The sequence below is a fragment of the Carettochelys insculpta genome, chromosome 29 (assembly GCF_033958435.1).
Source record: "Carettochelys insculpta isolate YL-2023 chromosome 29, ASM3395843v1, whole genome shotgun sequence".
NCBI lineage: Eukaryota > Metazoa > Chordata > Testudines > Carettochelyidae > Carettochelys > Carettochelys insculpta.
This window is the reverse complement of record NC_134165.1, coordinates 4971201-4990560: the sequence shown is the minus strand read 5'-3', so window position 1 is coordinate 4990560 and position 19360 is coordinate 4971201. Positions and strand designations below refer to the sequence as shown.

The 19360-nt window shown below is 61.4% G+C and overlaps 1 protein-coding gene across 4 annotated transcripts in view; it reads left to right on the top strand.

Moving 5' to 3' along the window:
- Positions 1-19360, top strand: part of ADGRE5 (adhesion G protein-coupled receptor E5) — a 40473-nt gene that overhangs the window by 14370 nt on the left and 6743 nt on the right. For 2 of the 4 annotated variants that reach the window (XR_012642828.1, XM_074980321.1), the window contains exons 2-8: positions 4151-4207; positions 4939-5082; positions 5649-5804; positions 10805-10960; positions 15359-15493; positions 18809-18852; positions 19232-19333. Coding sequence is in view for 3 of the 4 variants with exons in the window: in XM_074980321.1 (XP_074836422.1) it covers positions 4151-4207; positions 4939-5082; positions 5649-5804; positions 10805-10960; positions 15359-15493; positions 18809-18852; positions 19232-19333 (794 nt within the window). In the remaining variant the exon portion in view is untranslated. Of the gene's footprint in view, positions 1-2984; positions 3050-4150; positions 4208-4938; positions 5083-5648; positions 5805-10804; positions 10961-15358; positions 15494-18808; positions 18853-19231; positions 19334-19360 lie in introns of those variants that run through there. The other 2 variants (XM_074980322.1, XM_074980323.1) reach the window with 2 other exon arrangements.

The following is a 19360-nucleotide window of genomic DNA, read 5'->3' as shown; positions in this document are numbered from 1 at the left end:
CTGCGCTTTGCCTGGGGCTGTGGCTGCTGGAGCTGGGCCGCGCTTTCCATTGCGTCCGGGGGCGGGGGGGGTAGTGGCCGCCTGTCCCATGATTGGCTCTGAGCGCCAGCCACAGCCCCTCCAGCACTGCGGGGGGGGGGTCTGGTTCCACCCGGGGAGGCGGGGGACACTAGGGACAAGGGTGTTCGGGGGGGGTGTCCCCGACTGCCGACAGCCCATGTGAGTGAGGGGAGGGCGCAGGGCCTGACCCCAGCCCTCTCCTAACGGCCCATGCCCAGATACCCCTGAACAGCAGGGGAGTCCCTGGGGCAGGATGGGGTGGGTGGGGGCTGTTTAGCTGCGCACTGTCTCTTTAAGGTCCCCGACACCCCTCCCTGGCCAGTAAAGTTCTTTGTCATCCCTTTTGTCTCCTGGGAAATGTTCTTGGCCCCAAGAGGCGGCTGCTGGCCAAGGATGGGGGGACCAGGGACAAAGGCGCAGTTATTCTGTGCCCCCCACCCCCTCCACAGCTGACTCATCGCCCCTCCCACCCCATGTGCCTTGCCGCAGCCGGGGAGCCGGGGGCAGCTTAGGCCAAGTGAGCAGGGGAGGCAGGTTGGACCCGGGGGGCGGGGAGTCCAGAGGCCTGGGGGGCTGTGTTGGACTCTGAGAGCAGGGGCAGTTCAGAGGCTCCACTGGCAATCTAGGGTCAAGGGGGTCAGGTGGGGGAGTTTGGGTCTCTTCCCCGGGGTTGTTGCATGATTCACAGCTTCCCAGCGCAGTGGGAGGGGACAGTGCTCACGTCTGCCTGGACCCTGCCGTCTGACGGGGCTGACCACGACTGGCACAGCCCCCTGGCACTGCCAGCTGGCCGGCGCTTCCGGGGCTGCAGCCGCCAGCCCTGGCGAGAGTGCTGGAGTGGTGGTGGTGGTGCAGCGCTGGGCTGCACCAGCAGGGGACGCTGTGACAGCCGGACAGAAGCACTTGGGGCAGGGGACGGGGGAGCTCCTGGCTGCTGCAGATGTCCCAGCAGGGGGTGCTCTGGGGGGGGCAGGAGTTGTGGCTGTGGGGTCCTCAGCAGAGGAGGGCTGATTCCCTACTCAGGGGGTTGCACTGGGGCTGGGGGGGCAGGACAGGGCTGCATGGGGCATTTGGCCAGTCCCTGGGGCAGTAGCAGGGCCCCAGGAAGTGGCGTCCCTCAGAGCAGAGTCCCGGCAGCTCTTTGCAGGCAGGTGGATGTGATGACTTCCCCCTCCATTTGGGCTGGGCTGAGGTTTGAGCCATGGGGAGGGGCCGGGGGGCTCCTTGCTCCCTGGGGGGCGGTGCTCAGAGCTCTTGAACCCACCTGGAAACCCCGGGTGTCATGGAATCTTCAGCCAGGGCCCCCTGCCCCTAGTTCCAGCGCCTGTGCTCAGGCCCACCTCTGAGGTGCCGGAGCACAGACATCCATCTCCGTGCCGGTGCTTGAGTGTGTAGTGCCTGTGCCGCCCTGTGTATTGGGGCACCAACGTGAACACACGACTGCACAGCTGTGTGCATGCTGGAGGGGGTGTGCTTGTGGACACTCGCGTGTGCAATGCTTGTGCGAGGCGTGTATGTGAGGGTATTGCTGAGGCACCACGGGAATTCCAAGGACATGGGCCGGGGGGCAGTTTAGTGCCCGGGGAGGGGGCACAGAACCTTTCCGATCACCCAGCTGGCCAGGTGTGCTCAGGCACGTTGCTGAGGGAAAAGGGGTTTCCCTGGCGCATGGTGCACTGGCGTTGGGCAGGCAGCACACAGCCCCTCCCAGCGCTGGGAAGGAGAGAACTGGGTGGGCTCCAGAGCTCAGAAGCCCCCGCCCCAGCCCCTCCCTGGCTGAGCACCAGGTGAGCGCCCAGCGCCAGGCCAGGCCTTGGTGTGGGGCAGAGGGGCCCCCTAGAGGCCGAGGCTGAGCAGTGCCGTCGTGTGGACACGAAGGTTGGCGTGGGGCTGGACTGGCCTTGGGACTCAGGCCTCATGGGCTCCGATGGCGGTGACAGAACATTGTTGACTGGCATCTTACGGCAGGAGTGTGGCCCTCCACCTAGCCGGACACCTGGGTTCTGCCCAGCTCTGGGAGGAGGGGAACGTGGCTAGTGGGTAGAGCAGGGACTGAGCACCAGGACTCCTGGGTTTTATCTTTGTGGAGGGAGTAGGGTGCAGTGATTAGAGTGAAGCGGGACACCAGGATCCTGGGTTCTAGGCCTGGCGCTGCCCCTACCGTGGGAGCACCTCAGGAGAAAGGCCTCCAAGGGGGTGGGCTTGTCCCCTGCCTGGCCAGCGAGCCCTGCGCCTGCTGCCCCTGTTGTGAAGAGCCCAAACAGCCAGTGCCTCGCTCTCGGGGCCGGCTGCAGGCTCGTGTTCCCAGAGGGGAGGGGACAGAGGGGCTGTCTGCTCTCAAGCCGGGCACTAGCTCGACCCCCAGCCAGGGACTGGCTGCAGGAACCCCTGGGGTGGTCTCTGGCCAGAGGGGTGCAGGACGCCATTACCTCCCCAGCTGCCTCGTGCTCCAGGGAGCCTCCCTGGGGGAGCTGGAATTTCCAAGCAGCGCCCCCGTTGTTGCGCCCCTCAGAGGAGGGCGCGGCGGGTCCCTCCCACGCTTCCCCTTCTCACGTCGCCACCTCAGGCACTCAGCCCGCGGGTCCCTTATCGCCTGGTTCATCGGCTGGGCCTGTGGTCAGTGACTCAGAGCCACAGCCAATAAATAACCCCCAGCAGGAGGTGGCAGCTCCGGGGCCATCCCTGCGTGAAAGCGGATTAAAAGCAGCCCCACCCCCCTGCCCCACGCTGCCCCTTCCCAGTGGGTTTGTCCATCACATGGACACACTGCACTGGGTCACTCAGGGTAAGTCACTGCCCCCTGCCGTGCCTCAGTTTCCCCATCTGTAAAGTGGGGAGAATGCTCCTCCCTTGGTCTCTTCCTTTGGGGTCACAGGCCGACGTCCTGTCTCCTGTGCAGCACCCAGCACAATGGGGCCCTGATCGTGTTGGCTCTGGGCGCAAGGACCCCGATCTCAGTGTTGGTCCATGGAGCACCAGGCACACAGAGGTGCCTCTTCTTTGCTGCTGTTACACGTGGTGATCGACCCCGTTGTCCTGGCCAAAAGAGCCGGTTCCCCGCCAGAGCCGGGGCTCCCAGCTGGGGCGGATTTCGCAGGCGCTGGCGGCTGCATCGCTCACTCCGCCCTCGCCAGGCGACTCCCGCAGGAATGAGCAGAATACGGCCCACGGGCCGGGCCCCACCCACAAGAGCCTGCCCCAGGCCCTCTGCCTGCCCCGCCCACCTGCGCTCAGCACCACCCTCTGCACCCTGCCAGTCTGGGGGGCGTCGGCGTCTGGCGCTGACCCTGCCCCCAGCTAAATTTTGCAGCTCACCAGCCAATGGGAGCTGCCTGTTTGCAGGACAAGCAGCAGGTGAAGCACCCCCCTGCCCCGCCTCCCAGTATTCAGAGGCATGTCAGTGTCCCCCAGCCCCTCCCTCCTCCAGCCCTCTGCCCCCTCTGGCCCCCCTCCCCCATGTAACCTAAACCCTCCTGCCCCACAATCCCCTTTGCCTGTCCCAACTCAAATCCCTGCACCCCTTCTGCACTCCTGCCCCATCACAGCCCCCTCCCTCGCTCCCTCCCCTGCCCCTGCTCAGAGCCCCCTCCCAGACCCTGCCCCCCCACCCCCACTCACAGCCCCCTCCCAGACCTGCCCCCCTTCTCCACCTGTCCCCTGCCCCATCACAGCCCCCTCCCAGACCCTGCCCCCCCACCCCCGCTCACAGCCCCCCCCAAGCCTGCACCCCCTCTGCCACCCCCCCGCCCCTGCTCACAGCCCCCTCCCAGAGCCTGCCCCGCTCCCTTCCTCCCCAGCCCCTGCTCACAGCCCCCTCCTTCACCCAAACTCCTTTCCTGATCCCGCACCCCCTCCCCCCAGTCCCTTATCCTGAGCTCCCGTCTGCGCCCAACCTGCCCCCCAGGCCCACCCCTCCTCCGTTCAGGTCACCAAAGAGTGCAGCCCTCGGCCACTTCCCAAACTCTTGCCACCCGCCCCCCACCCCATTTCCAGGCTTTGCAGGACCAGAGGGGCTGGGGCTGGGGCTGGGGTGGCCGTGGGGCAGTTCATGCCTGGCGCTGGTGCCTCACCCTGTCTCTTTGCCTTCCAGGGCTCTGCATCGCCCTCAGCCTGTGGGGTGCTGTGGACCAGGGGGTCAGTGCATCAGGTAAGACTGACCGCTCCTGGCTGACCTTCCCCAGAGCTTCAGGCTGCCCTGGGTGTCGGAGCTCAGCCCCGCCAGTGGCCAGGCAGCAGCCTCAGGCTCTGGCGGGCTGGGAGCAGCCCCTAGCTGGGAATTAGGGCAGGTTTTGAGGGCGGTGGGTGCATGCAAGGGAGAGGGGGAAGCGCCTGTGTAGCTCTCAGCTTCCCTTCCTGGTCGCCAGGGGAGATGAGACACTGGGGTCGGGGCTGGGATGGGGCAGATCCCCTTTGCAGCCGAGAGCCGTGTTCAAGCCCAGCCGGAATCGCAGCCCCCGAGGGCTCGGCCATCAGACGCTCGGCCATCAAACACTCAGCCGGTATCTCCTCCCTTGGGCTGAGCTGAGCCCCAGGCCCCTCGTGCAGCTGGGGGGAGATGGGGGGAGGGTGAAAATTCCCATTTCCTGGGCGGAAGTGACGGTCTGAACATGACGCCGAGGGGAGACAGAACGACGGCACCGGAAAGGAGCGACGCTGGTTGAGTCTGGCATGTCACGGCGCCCGGCTCGGCCTGTCGGTGCCAGGGCACCACCTGGGCCATCAAGGGGAGCTGGTGGGCCAGCTGGGGATGGCGCAGCCATTTGCCAGGCACCCTGGGGTGAGAACCAGCAAGGGAGGGGCGTGAACAGAGTTGGTTCCACTGAGGTGGGGGCTGGGAGTCGCTCTGTGTGAGCTGACTGTGCCCGGCTGTTCCCACAGCTGCAGGTGGCACAGAGAACTGCCCTGATATAATATGCCCAGCAAACTCCAAGTGTGTGAACAGCACCCACTGCACCTGCCTGGATGGATTCAAGCACCTTTGGAATCAGAGTGTCTTCGATGATACAACAGAGACCTGTGACGGTAACGGGGCTGCCTGGGGGGGCTGGATGGAGCAGGGCATCACGGGGGCACAACTCCAGGGCCTGTGGGGGGCTGTGGGGGGGAGCCGGGGGGTGGTGTAATGGGGTTCCAGGGTCCCCAAGCTTTGCACCCTGTCTGCAGGCAGGAGCGACTCTCACTCAGCAGGTAGAACGGGAAGCCCAGCTGAGCACAGAGGTGTCAGTGCAGCCGGCAGAGACGGTCATTCCGACCCACGCTGGGGAGAGGAGCCCGAGGGGTGCCCCAGCTGGGGTCTGGCCTCCCCTCGGCACAGGCTGGCTGCCCTCCAACTCGCTGCTCCTTCTACCTGCCGCCCCCGACTCAAACCCAGCTCGGCTCCTCCCTGCTCTCTGCTCCGGCAGAGGTGTTACCGGCCAGCTTAGGTCACAGCCCCCGGGGTCACCCTTAGCCGCTGGGAGCTGCTCTGCCTGTCACACGCACATCCAGCCCGACTCTCTCCCACGCTCCCCCCACTCCATCACGGGGGAGGGGAATATGGCGACATCTCCCTGCCAGGACTGTACCGAGCGTCCCCCCTTGCGCTGCAGATATCAACGAGTGTCTGGGGCCGAACCCGGTAGATTGTGGACCCGACACCAACTGCACCAACGTGCCCGGGAGTTACTACTGCACCTGCCTCAATGGCTACAAGTCCAGGTCTGGGAAAGCCAACTTCACCTCTGCGAATGAGACCACCTGCCAGGGTGAGCTGCCCCTCCCCCGCCCCCCCGCAGACCCCCCGTCCCACAGGCTCCTCCTCAGCATGGAGCCGCCCCACAGCTGCTGCCGGCTTCGCCAGGGCCCGTCCGCCAGGCCGTGATGAGACGTGACCCTCCCTGGCACCGCAGCACAGGGCTGGGCTCACCCCTGTGCCCGGCGCTTGGCTGGGGAATGACCCCCACGGTTAGAAACGGACTCTGGAAGCAAAGTCCTGGGGTGCAGCAATGAGCTGGGATGGGGGATGGGCCCTCGCTGACCCCAGGGCGACACCCCCGCCTGCCAGTGCCCCTGAGCCTGGGAATGGCCCCAGGAGTTGGATTTGCCCCCAGTTCTGCAATGTTGAGCTTCCCCCGCGGCCAGGCAGCTGTGCCGTCCTCTGGCCGCGAGGGGTGCAGCTGCCAGCTCCAGGGACCCCAGGGCTGCCGATGGGTGGGGGCCAAGGGGGCGGTTGCCCTGGGGCCTGGCGTTTAAAGGGGCCCAGAGCTCAGTCTGACACCGCTGCCACTTCAGCAGTGGTGGTGGCCAGAGCTCCAGGCCCCTTTGAAGTTGCACAGCAGAACCACCCAGTGTGGCCGTGGGGTGGGGAGACCCAGCACCGAGGTCCAGGTGGTGCTCGGGGCTGACTGGCCTGGGCCCCGCCCCTTCTGGCACAGAGAGCTGGACCCCTCCCACCTTGCCCCAGGGCTCACAGTGGCTCTTGGCCCTGCTGAGGGACCCTCCTGCTCCCCGAAGCTCCCCACATGGGCAGCGCTGTCGGGGGCGTCGCCAGCCCAGCCTGAGACCCCCTGGTTTTGCAGCCTTGGGGGGCGGGGCCTGGGGCTGTCCGTCGTTGCCCGCGGGTGTGTTCCCCCCTGCGCTGTCCCGGCTCTGGGCAGGGCGCCGGCCTGGAGACCTCCACGGAACTGCCCCAAGGGCACAGAGTCGGGCGCGGGGCGAAGGGTTGTGGCCCACGCAAGCGGCGCTGATGCCCAGGCAGCACAGGGCACGTGACGCCTCTGAGAACGGGCTGGGGCAGCGAGCGATGCAGCTTCCGCTGCCGCAGGGCCAGCCGAGGGGTCAGGCGGGTACCCCAAGAGGCGCAGACTGAGCCCGGCTCCTGGGACAGACGCTCCCGCCCCAGCCCCTGCGGTAGAATCCCACAGCCGGCCGGGGCCTGGAGAGGTCGTCGAGTCCAGTCCCCGGCCCTCCTGGCACGGCCACGGTCACACTCGTCTGTTACCCCCTTGTACCGCTCCCCTGCGGCCTCGTCCCCCTTCCTCGCGGCCGTGGGCCCGGCTTCCTGCGCGCTGGGCGGGAGCTCCCGCTGCAACGTGCTCGCCACGTCGCTGGTGCTACCGGCACTGGGCTCCGGCGCAGGGTGGTGCACGGGCTGGCGGGCGCCTGCTGGGGACAGGGTGTGATCCCGTCCCTGCGAGACTGGGGGCAGAGAGTAGCTGCAGCGCAGGGCAGCCCAGCCACAGTCCCCCCTCGGGGGCTGGGAGCAGGGTGGGGGCAGGGCCCCAAGCGGCTCCACATTGGCAGGGGCAGCCTGTGTGCAGGGTGGGGGAGTGTAAAGTCGCTGCTAAGTGTCCCTGTAGCCTGGTGCTGCCTCTTGCAGGTGGGAATTTCCCTGTGACCGTTCAGCTCCTAGAGGCCCAGTCCCCTGGGTGCTGCCCCGTGGCTCTGTGCGGGGGGGTAATGGGGTTCCGGGGTCCCCAAGCTCTACACCCCGTCCGCAGGCAGGAGCGACTCTCACTCAGCAGGTAGAAGGGGAAGTTAATTAGGTGACAGAGGCCCAGCTGTGCCTGCTATTGTCCCCGAGCTTGGGAAGGGGCCCTGTGCATTGGCCACAGATACATCACAGTCTCCTCAGCCCCCTGTGGCTTAGAGAGCAGGGAACAAGTGTAATGTGGGTTGTCCCAGAGACACACACAATCAGAATCCTGTGGCTGGAAGGGACCTCAGGAGGCCATCGAGTCCAACCCCCTGCCCAAAGCAGGATCAACCCCAACTAAGTCATCCCAGCCAGGGCTTTGTCAAGCCGGGACTTAAAAACCTCTAGGGATGGAGATTCCACCACCTCTCTTGGTAACGCATTCCAGTGCTTCCCCACCCGCCTGGGGAAATAATTTTTCCTAATATCCAACCTACTCCTCCCTGTAACTTTAGATCATTGCTCCTTGTTCTGCCATCTGTCACCACTGAGAACAGCCTCTCCCCATCCTCTTTAGAGCCCCCCTTCAGGAAGTTGAAGGCTGCTCTCAAATTGCCCCTCACTCTTCTCTTCTGCAAACTAAATAAGCTGAAATCTGTCAGCGTCTCCTCATTGGTCATGTGCTCCAGCCCCCTCATCATTTTTGTTGCCCTCTGCTGGACCTTCTCCAATACATCCACAACTTTTCTATATTCGGGGACCCAGAACTTGACACAATACTCCAGATGTGGCCTCACCAGTGCCAAGTAGAAGGGAATAATAACTTCTCTAGATCTTCTGGCAATGCTTCTGCTAATGCACCCTAACATACAGTTAGCTTCTTGGCTACAAGGGCACATGGTTGACTCATATCCATCCTCTCATCCACTGTAATCCCCAGGTCCTTTTCTGCTGCACTGCTACTTAGCTAGTTGGTCCCCAGCCTGTAACAATGCTTGAGATTCTTCCTTTCCCAAGTGCAGGATTCTAAACTTCTCCTTGTTGAACCACATCGGGTTTCTTTTGGTCCAATCCTCCAATTTGTCTAGGTCACTCTGGACCCTATTCCCACCCTCTAGTGTATCTACCTGACCCCCCCAGCTTAATGTCATCCGCAGATTTGCTGAGGTGCAATCCTTCCCCTCATCCAGGTCATTAATAAAGATGTTTAACAGTATTGGCCCTAGAACTAATCGCTGGGGCTCTCCACTTGAAACCGACCATGTACCAGACAATGAGACATTGACCACTAGTTGTTGGGCCTCACCATCTACCAACTTTCTATCCACCTTCTAGGCCATGGATCTAATCCACACTTCCCTAACTGATGGGCATGAATGTTGTACGAGACTGTACCAAAGCTTTGCTAAAGTCAAGGTATATCACATCCATTGACTTCCCCATGTCCACCAAGCCAGTTACCTCGTCATAAGAGCTCATCAGATTGCTCAGGCATGACTTGCCCATGGTGAATCCATGTTGGCTATTCATGGTCACTTCCCCTCTTCCAAGTGGATCCCTTGAGGATCCTCTCCATGCTTTTTCAAGGGACTCAGGTCAGGCTGACCCATATAGTTCCCTGGATTGTCCTTCTTTCCTTTTTTAAAGACAGGCCCTGCATTTTCCTTTTTCCAGTCATCTGGGACCTCTCCTGATCTCCAGGAGTAATCAAGGATAATAACCAGAAGCTCTGCAATGACGTGCCCATTACCTCAGATGCCTTAAATCGAGGCCCAGGGATGTGTGTGCAACCAGCTTTTCTATATAGCCCTTAACTTGTTCTTTCCCCACCAAGGGTTGCTCACCTCCTTCCCATACTGCATTGCCCACTTCAGCTTTTGGAGACACACATGTCATAGAGCTGGAAGAGACCTCAGCAGGTCAAGTCCAGTCTCCTGTTCTCTTGGAAGGAGCAAGCACCATCCCTGGCAGTGTTATTTTTTTAAAAGGATGGAGCTCACGACTCTAGGTTTAGCAGAGCAATGCTCAAACCACTGAGCTATCCCTCCCATCAGCTGGTAGTAGGTTACCTCCCTACTCCAGTAACGGCCCCACACCCTCCCTGATCAGCCTCTTATTGTTAATATGCCTGTAAAAACCTTTCTTGGCACCCTTCATTTCCCTTGCTAACTGTAGGTCCAACTATGGTTTTACCTTCCTGATTACCCCCTGGCATTCTCCAGCCATATGTTTATACCCTTCCTTAGTTATCTGTCCAAGTTTCCACTTCTTATACACATCCCTTTCTTGACTTCTCCCACCCCCATCCCTCTGCTCTCTGATTTGCTCACCTTTAATCATTTTTTTTCTGATTTGTCAACCTTGATTACTATTTTTGGTTCTCTGTGCCTTAAATATTGAGTCTTTTGTGGTCTGGCTGTGGTCTGAAGAAGTGGGTCTGTCCCACAGAAGCTCGTCACCTAATCAATTATTCCGTTAGTCTTTAAAGTGCTACTGGGCTGCTTTTTTGTTTTGACATTCCTTTTGAGTCTGAGCTCACCAAGGATTTCCCTGGTAAGCCAGGCTGGTTGCCTATCAGCTTTGCTTTTCTTGCTGCGCATCAGGATGGTTTGTTCCTGTGCCTTCAGTAAAACTTCTTTAAAACACTGCCAGTTCTCCTGTACTCCTTTCCCCTGCAAATCTGTTTCCCAGGGGATCCTGCCCATCAGTTCTCTCCGGAAGTCGGTCTGCTTTTCTGAAATCAAGGCTCTGTATGTCACTGCTCACTTTCCTTCCTTCTGTCAGGATCCTGAAATCGACCATCTCATGGGCTCTGCAGCCCAGGTTGCCGCCCACTCCTGTTTCTCCTACTAGTTCTTCCCTGTTTGTGAGCAGCAGGTCAAGCTGCACACGGCCCCTGGTCGGTTCCTTCAGCACTTGTACTTGTCCACCCCCAGTCCTGTCCCTGTGGGCCCTGGGGGGCAGAGAACAGCCCCCGTCCTGTGCACCCAGCCCTGCCCCCAATGCACCCCGTGAGTCCTGTGCTCAGAGAACAGCCACAGTACAGGGCACTCCAGCTGCACCACAGCCACTGTCCGTGCTCAGGGGCTGGGAGCAGGGTGGGGGCAGGGCCCCAGGCAGCTCCACATCAGCTGGGGCAGCCCTGTTGCAGGGTGGGGGAGTCTAAAGTGGCCGTTACACGTCCCTGCAGCCTAGTGCGGCCTAGTGCAGCTGAGAGTCAGGCCTGTGATTGTTCGGCTCCGAGAGGCCCAGTCCCCTGGGTCCTGCCAGTGCAGGGGTTTGGGGGATGGGGGGCAGATGTGGCGACACCTCCCTGCCAGGACTGTACCGAGCGCCCCTTGTGTGCTGCAGATATTGACGAGTGTCGGGAGATGAACAGGACCATTTGCGGACCCAACGCCAACTGCACCAACCTGCCTGGGAGTCACATCTGCACCTGCAGTGATGGCTACGTGTCCAGCTCTGAGACAGCCAACTTCACGCACGCGAGTGAGAACACCTGCCAGGGTGAGTCCTGCCCCTTCCCCTTCCTTTTGCCCAGCGTGCCCTGCAGAAACCCCACCCCGGCTCATTCCAAGCCTGGTGCTGCACCAACGGCTGCTGCCAGCTCCAGTCCAGGCCCCCAGTGTGCTCCCCAGGGCTGTGACCAGCTGCAGCCCTCAATGGCTCCCAGTGCAATGGCGGGTGGGGGGGCCAGGGTCTCCCCTGCCTCGGCCTTTGGATAGGGAGTAAATCTCTAGTTTTGCAGGGAGGCCCTGGGAGAGGGGAGGGGACCCTTGTGATCCCCAGCACACAGCCTCTGCCTGCTAGTGCCCCCCAAGCCTGGGAACGGGCCTTGTATATGGCCCACAGACCCAGCACAGTGTCCTTGGTCCCCTACGGCCCTGGGGGCAGGCAGGAGGCACAGCACTGGGTATCCGAGCCACCTTCCCATCCCTCCCAATGGGCCATGGGGGGCTGAGAACAGCCAGTGCCGAGGCCAGACTGGCCACACCCCCGATCCAGCCTCAGCAGAGCCTTTCCCAGCTCCACGCTGGCTGGGAGCCCCCTGGCCGGTGGGGAAGTGGGGGTCCGATGGGGCCAGGGCACCCCCGTTACACAGCCGGGGAGGCCTGACCGGAGAGGGGGCTGCGGCGTTGTCCCCACTCGTTGTCGTTTGTATCGCGTCGCAGCCGGCCCCTCCCCAGGACCCGTCGGAGGGCAGAGCACCAGGCCTTGGCACTGGCAGAACTCGGGGCCCCGTTTATTGGGATGCTTCCCCGGCAGGGATCTGGCCCAGCTACTCCCATTCCCAGCCCACATGGGCTGGCCACAGCCAGTGCCCTGGGGCCGGCTGAGGCACAGTGTCCCGGGTTGGCATAGGGAGAGCTGCATTGGGAGACGGGGGCGGGGAGGGATTCCCTAGGGCTCGTCCCCCAGACTCCCTACTCAGGATCGCCGCGTGGTTCCCTTGGGACGCACCCAGCTTGGTCTGGAGCGAGAGCCCAGGCAGGGAGCAGTGTTGCCCGCGGTTACCCCAGCACACCCAATCACAGAGCTCCCCGCAACTCGGAGGAGTTTGGGAGCCTCAGGACTCCCGCAAGCGATGGGAGCAGCAGCCGCACCACCGAGAACCCAGCGCCGGGTCCCCTCCACTTGGCAGAAAGCGCGGCGAAGGCGGGGCTGTGGCTTTGGTGGGGTGCGGTCAGTGCCTGTCACCCTGGTCCCCAGCTGCTGCCCCACCCCGCTATAAACACCCCAAGCAAACCAGGACAGGATGGGAGGGACAAGCTGGAAGCTCCGGTCCCATCCTGGGTGGCCTCTTGGAAGTCTTTGGGGATCAGGGGGTTTGTTCCCAGAGGCGGTGCTTGGCAGGATGCAGCCGGCAGGGCCTTACAGGGTCAGTCACCCCAGGGCAGCGCAGCCACTGCAGAAGCAGACCCACAGCACCTGCCAGGCCAAGATATGAGGAACGCCGGCACATCCGTGGAACCAACGGCTTCAGAGCTGAGACCCATCTAATGTCCCGGCGCCAACAGTCCACCGCCAGATGCTGCAGGGGACAGGGGAAGAGCCCTCCAGTGGCAGCCAAGGGAGTATCTGGCCTCACTTCCTGGTCTCCGATGCTCAGGCTGAAGCCCCAAGTAGGAGGATTTCTCTCCTCCCGAACACCTGGGACTGAACACTCTGGCTGGTCTCCTCATAGAATCCCAGGGCTGGAAGGGACCTCGGGAGGTCAACGAGTCCAGCCCCCTGCCCAAAGCAGGACCAACCCCAAGTGAATCATCCCATCCAGGGCTTTGTCATGCCGGGACTTAAGAACCTCTAGGGATGGAGATTCCACCACCTCTCTCAGTAACGCATTCCAGTGCTTCACCATCTGCCTGGGGAAATATCCTAATATCCAACCTACACCTCCCTGTAACTTCAGACCACTGCTCCTTGTTCTGCCGTCCGTCACCCCTGAGAACAGCCTCTCTCCAGCCTCTTTAGAGCTCCTTTCAGGAAGCTGAAGGCTGCTCTCAAATCGCCTCTCATTCTTCTCTTCTGCAAACTAAATAAGCCCAAATCCCTCAACCTCTCCTTGTTAGACACATGCTCCAGCCCCTTAATCATTTTGTTGCCCTCCGCTGGACCCTCTCCAAAGCATCCACATCCTTTTTGTAATGGGGGGTCCCAGAACTGGGCACAGTACTCCAGATGTGACATCATAGCCGTGTCTACACGGGCCAGCTACTTCGAAGTAGCGGCGCCAACTTCAAAATAGCGCCTGCCACATCTACACATGCTGGGCGCTATTTCGAAGTTGAAATCGACATAAGGCGGCGAGACGTCGAAGTCGCTAACCCCATGAGGGGATGGGAATAGCGCCCTACTTTGAAGTTGAACATCGAAGTAGGGCACGTGTAGCCGATCCGCATCCCGCACCATCGAAATAGCAGGGTCCACCATGGCGGCCATCAGCTGAGGGGTTGAGAGACGCTCTCTCCAGCCCCTGCAAGGCTCTATTGTCACCGTGTGCAGCAGCCCTTAGCCCAGGGCTTCTGGCTGCTGCTGCTGCTGCAGCTGGGGATCCATGCTGCATGCACAGGGTCTGCAACCAGTTGTCGGCTCTGTGGATCTTGTGCGGTTTAGTGCAAGTGTGTCTGGGAGAGGCCCTTTAAGGGAGTGGCTTGCTGTTGCCCGGGAAGTGCTAGTCCGCCCTGTGACCCTGTCTGCAGCTGTTCCTGGCACCCTTATTTCGATGTGGGCCGCTTTGGTGTGTAGACGCACCCCTGCAGCACCTACTTCGATGTGGTGCTGCCCAATGTTGACGTTGAACATCAACGGCACCGGCCCTGGAGGACGTGTAGACGTTATTCATCAAAATAGCTTATTTCGATGTCGCTACATTGAAATAAGCTATTTCGATGTAGCATGCACGTGTAGACGTAGCTCATCAGTGTCAAATAAAGGGGAATAATCACTTCCCTAGATCTTCCGACGATGCTCTGATTAATGCACCCCAATATGCCGTTAGCCGTCTTGGCTGTTCATTATCCAGCTTCTCATCCACTGTAACCCCCAGGTCCGTTTCTGCTACACTGCTACTTAGCCAATCCGTCCCCAGCCTGCAACAATGCTTGGAATTCCTCCATCCCAAGTGCAGGACTCTGCAGTTGTCCTTGTTGAACCTCCTCAGATTTCTTTTGGCCCCATCCTCCAGTTTGTCATCCAGTGATGCCTTGACGCGGGCTGAGATCATGGCCTCCGTGTGGCAGGGCGTTCTGCAGGCTGAACTCATGTTGGGAGACGCAGCATCTCCTTGGCTCAGGCTCGAATGTCCCCTCCACTTGGAAGGTCCCTGACTGGCCCTCGCTCTCGCCTTAGGACTGATGGACAACAGATGCCCCCTTCTCTAGCCCACGCAGCTGTTCAGACTCCTGAGACCCTGCCAAGGGTCACTAACGAGGCAATCCTGGTCTTTTCAGTCCTTCTTCAGAGAGGGTCTCAGATTCCCTCTAGTTCTGCCCTGTCCTACGTGCCCGGTGGTGCCCAGGCAGCAGGGGAGGTTGCCTCATGGACTGATATCCAGGTATTAGACTAGTTCTCATGTGATTTCTCTCTTCCCTCCCTCCCTTCCTCCAGACGGCTCCCTATTTCCTCCTGCCGGGGCAGAGAGCTCATGCAGGCAACACAGAATCCTAGAGCTGGAAGGGACCTCAGGAGGTCATCGAGTCCAGCCCCCTGCCCAAAGCAGGACCAACCCCAACTAAATCATCCCGGACAGGAATTTGTCAAGCCAGGACTTAAAAACCTCTAGGGATGGAGATTCCACCACCTCTCTTAGTAACACATTCCAGGGCTTCACCCCCCCCCCCAGGGAAATAGTTTTTCCTAATATCCAACCTCCACCTCCCCCTCTGCAACTTGAGACCATTGCTCCTTGTTCTGCCATCTCTCACCACAGAGAGCAGCCTCTCTCCGTCCTCTTTAGAGCCCCTCTTCAGGAAGTTGAAGGCTGCTCTCAAATCGCCCCTCACTCTTCTCTTCTGCAAACTAAACAAGCCCAGATCCCTCGGCCTCTCCTCGTAGGTCATGTGCTCCAGCCCCCTCATCATCGTGGTTGCCCTCTGCCGAAACCTCTCCAATGCATCCACATCCTTTCTCTGGGGAGGGCCTACACTGATGGGGCGGCATGGTGCCCAGATCCTCCCGCGCCTGTCCTGGCAGGGCTGTTCCCCCCCTCCCCACACCGCCAGGCAGCTCATTCTGGCCAATCGCCAACGTTTTCCTGTTTGCCGACCCAGTAACCGCACCACTGGCTCTGTTTCCCCAGAGCAGGGTGCATTTCAGGTGCCCAGATCACCCCTCGGCAGCGGTCCCCCAGTGCCCGAGGTGCAGCTCCTCCATCAGTCTGACCTCGCGCTGTCCCTCTCCTCGCAGACATTGACGAGTGCCGGCAAAACGCCACCATCTGTGGGCCCCATGCCAGCTGCATCAACACCCCAGGGAGTTACATGTGCAAATGCAAGTGGGGCTTTGGGAAGAGTTCCAAGGATCCCTTAAAGAAATGCACAGGTACCCCAGGAGCGGAAAAGACTCTTGGCAAATGCATGCTCTTGGGGGCTTGCTAAGGCAACAGCAGCATAAAGCCCCACCTCCTGGAGTCACGGGATCCCAGGAGCTGGCTAAAATCAGGAGGATCAGGTTTTGGCTAAATCCAATAGCAGGGCCCTGCCCACATGGTGGAGATGAACCAGCCAAGCCTCATGTAACCCACACCTGGGTGCGGGTCACTGTTTGACGTACTGGCACCTAGACCAATTGCCCAGGGAAAGACTGAGTCTCCACGGTAGCCTCAGCTGAGAGCCAACCAACTTTTAGCTCAACTGTACAGGCTCCTGCACGAAGCTCCAGAGGTCCTGGGTTTGCATCTGTTTGGGGGCAGTTACACCCACACTGGGGGGGCACCAACCGTTTCCACCCCAGCGTCAGAAGCCGGAATGGACTTTTCTGCAGCCTGGGTCACAGTGGGGTTGCTTGGCGTTGGCACTGTTGGCTGCAAAGCATCCACCCTCCCTGAGCTTCCCCAGCCGCACTGAAACTAACCAGCATGCGGGACCGGTGAAACTAACCAGGTTGCCGTCAGGTCTCGCTCTCTCTCCGCGCCGTCCACAGGCTAAATGCCCACAGAGACGGACTCCCAGCCTGTTGTACTGGCTGGAGGCTGGGGCCAGGGACTGAAGGTCGCCGTGACTCTTGGCACGCTGCGTAATCCCAGGCACCAGGGTCGGGGCATTGGTGGAAGCTGCAGCACCCACCCAATTCTGCAGCTGCAACTAGAGGGTGAGAGGCTCCTTGGAAGCAGAGCTGTGAGGTGGGGGAAGGGTGGGTCTTTGCCAAGCCACGGGGGCTGAGATGGAGCAGAAGAGAGTGAGTGCGCCTGAGGACCTGCCATCCAATCCCAGAATCCCAGGGCTGGAAGGGACCTCGGGAGGTCAGTGAGTCCAGCCCCTGCTCAAAGCAGGAGCAGCCCCAACTAAATCCTCCCAGCCAGGGAGGGACCTCAGCCAGGATTTAAAAACCTCTAGGGATGGAGATTCCACCACCTCTCTCAGTAACACATTCCAGTGCTTCACCACCTGCCTGGGGAAGTAGTTTTCTCTAATATCCAGGCACCAAAAGTCTGTTAGTTCCTGGAACTTCTGGACATAATCCCCTTGTAGGGCAGAGAAGGAGCTGGTACCCTGCTGCACTCCCAGCCGTGAGCCACAGAGACACGGGGTGGGGGTTGCAGAGGGTTGAATCTATATATTGAGTTGGGGACAACACATTCTTGGCCTTCCGGGGGGGTGGGGGGGGGAGGGACAGGCCCAAGGAGGCAGTTAGGTCTAGTGGGCAGGGGACGAGAACAGAACACAGGAGACTTAGGCAACCTGTGCCTCAGTTTCCCCTCCCACCACTTGGCTCTTTAGATGAGATGTTCTTTCTGCCTCAGTGCAAGTAACACCCACAGGGAAGAGGTGGAGGTGCTGGAACCTGGCCCAATGGGAGGAGCCAGGAGAAGTCCACTCCCCCCACCCCACCCCACCGGCTCGTTTTCTGATGCCCACATGAAGGGGATTCACTGCCAGGATTGCAGTGAGGAGCAAACGTGTCATGGAGCTCTTTCTTCTGCAGCCCTGGCTCGGTGTGCCCCAGGCCAGCTGGTCTGCCCACCAGGGGGGTTAGCAGGACATCTCTGCATGCCAAGCCAGCTCACTGGGCAGATAAATCGCTCTGGGATCTCACTGGCCAACTGCGCTCCACAAACTTGTTGATGTGCAATCAGTGGCCTGAGTCGCGTGGGTGTCCTCCGCTCCCCAGACAGCTGAACGCTGCGTTGCTAAGCCGGCCGATGTCCCAGGCCAGGCTCGGTCCTGGCTGGGCTTTCCAGGAGACTCAGTCATGGACCTTTCTCCAGTCGCTTCCCCAGCATGCGGGAGGGACTGACCATGCACCCACCTCCATGCGTCACCACAGGCACCCATGTGTGACCGTCCCAAAGCCGGGGCCAGAGCCCCTGGGTGTAACCTGGTGCTGACCACGGCCAGGAAGGGGATTTCCTCTTGCTCCGCTGTCTCTGCTGCCCCTGGCAGGGCTGCAGCGGCCCCTCCCTCTGGGGCTGGCTGGGACAAGAGTGGCTCTGTATGCACAAGGCGGCCCTAGGCAGAAAACTCGCATGGGGCAATTGACCTGCTGCATCAGGGAGCCCCAGCAGAGGCAGTAACTGCTTGTTCTGCAGGGTCTCAGCCCCCGCCCAGCCCTTGTCTGGGGAGGGGAGGGGAGGGGAGGGGCCATGCTGGGGAGGGGGACAGCAGGGCTGCCAGAGACCAGGTGTCTTCCCCCCCCCACCCCAACAGTCCCCATGTTCCTGCTGCGGGGCAGGGTTCTCTGCCCTGGGGAGACGCAGCAGGGGCGCAGTCTGTGCCCAGCAGTGGCTGGAGGGCCAGGCCAGCGCTCCCTGCTGGACTCGTCCCACTCCCCTCCCCCCTTCCCTCCCCTTAGGTTTAAGGTTCGCTGCAAATTGCCCACTTTGCATAAAGTGGAGCTGCACAACAGCCACACAGAGCTGGGGGGAGGGGGGCATAACTCTGGGCTGATTCCACAGCCCCCTCCCCTCCACATGGCTCAGTCCCCGCCCAGGAGTTGGCTGGCAGGGGGAGGGTGGGGTTCCTTTTGCAGAGGTGGCCAAATGGCAGAGGGTGGTGGGGAGGGCCTGCGCACACGTGGGGCTGAGTGTGGGGGGTGTCACTGCTCCATGGCCCCTGTCCACCACCCCACCAGGAGAGGAGCTGTCACACCCATGCCACTGGTGGGGGGAAGCCGGGGGGGGAGAAGCTGTTGCTGCCCTCTGCTGGAGAGACTGAGTCCTTCTCAGTCCAGGTGTTCCTCTGCTACCCCCTGCTGGCCGGAACGAGTCCTGCGCAGTGCATGGAGGGGGTAAACGTGCATCCATTGGTGCCGGCGACATGTCCGTGGCGCCCCCTGGTGGCGGGAACGAGTCCTGCGCAGTGCATGTGGGGGGGGCGTAGGCGTCCATCCATTGGTGCCGGCGTCATGTCCGTGGCGCCCCCTGGTGGCGGGAACGAGTCCTGCGCAGTGCATGGGGGGTGGCGTAGGCGTCCATCCATTGGTGCCGGCGTCATGTCCGTGGCGCCCCCTGGTGGCGGGAACGAGTCCTGCGCAGTGCATGGGGGGGGGGTAAGCGTGCATGCATCGGTGCGCACGTGCATGGCCCTGGCGCCCCCTGCTGGAGGGAACGAGTCCTGCTCTGTGCCTGGCTCTGGTGAGCGCACCTGCCCAGCCGGTCCCCTTGCCCGTGTCTGACTCCGCCTCCCTTTCCTTCCCCAGCATTCACTTGCCCCCCGCTGCAGGACGTCGTTCCCAGCGACCTGGTGAGTGGGGCTCACCCCTCGGCTGGGGGAGGGGACAGACCCTGATGCCCCGCATTGCTTTTCACTGAGCTCGCCCAGCGTGACGTCCGGGGGGGGCTAACTCGCCGCTGGACAAAGAGCCATGGGCCAGTCCCACCCTCCCTGCCCCCCGCAGGCCGATCCGGCCTAGGCATTGGCCATTGCCCCCAGCCTGCAATGTATTTCAGCTGGTGCCCTCCTTGCCCCACCATCCCTTGCTGTGCATCCCCGGGGCGGCGGGGGGCGACAGGGCAGTGCCTGAGCCTGACTTCTGTGCCAAGGATCTGCTGCTGGGGGAGGGGCAGCAGGCTGCCGTTCTGCCTTCACGTTTCCTGAGCCTGATCTGGGGCCTGTGTTGCAGCCGTTCCTGCGCGGTTTTGCAGACCGGTTGGAAGCTCGCTGCAGGAATGCGCTGGCGCAGAGGAAGATGCAGGCCACCCAATCCATAGAGGAAATGCTGCAGGTACGAAGCCAAAAATCTGGGGCCTCG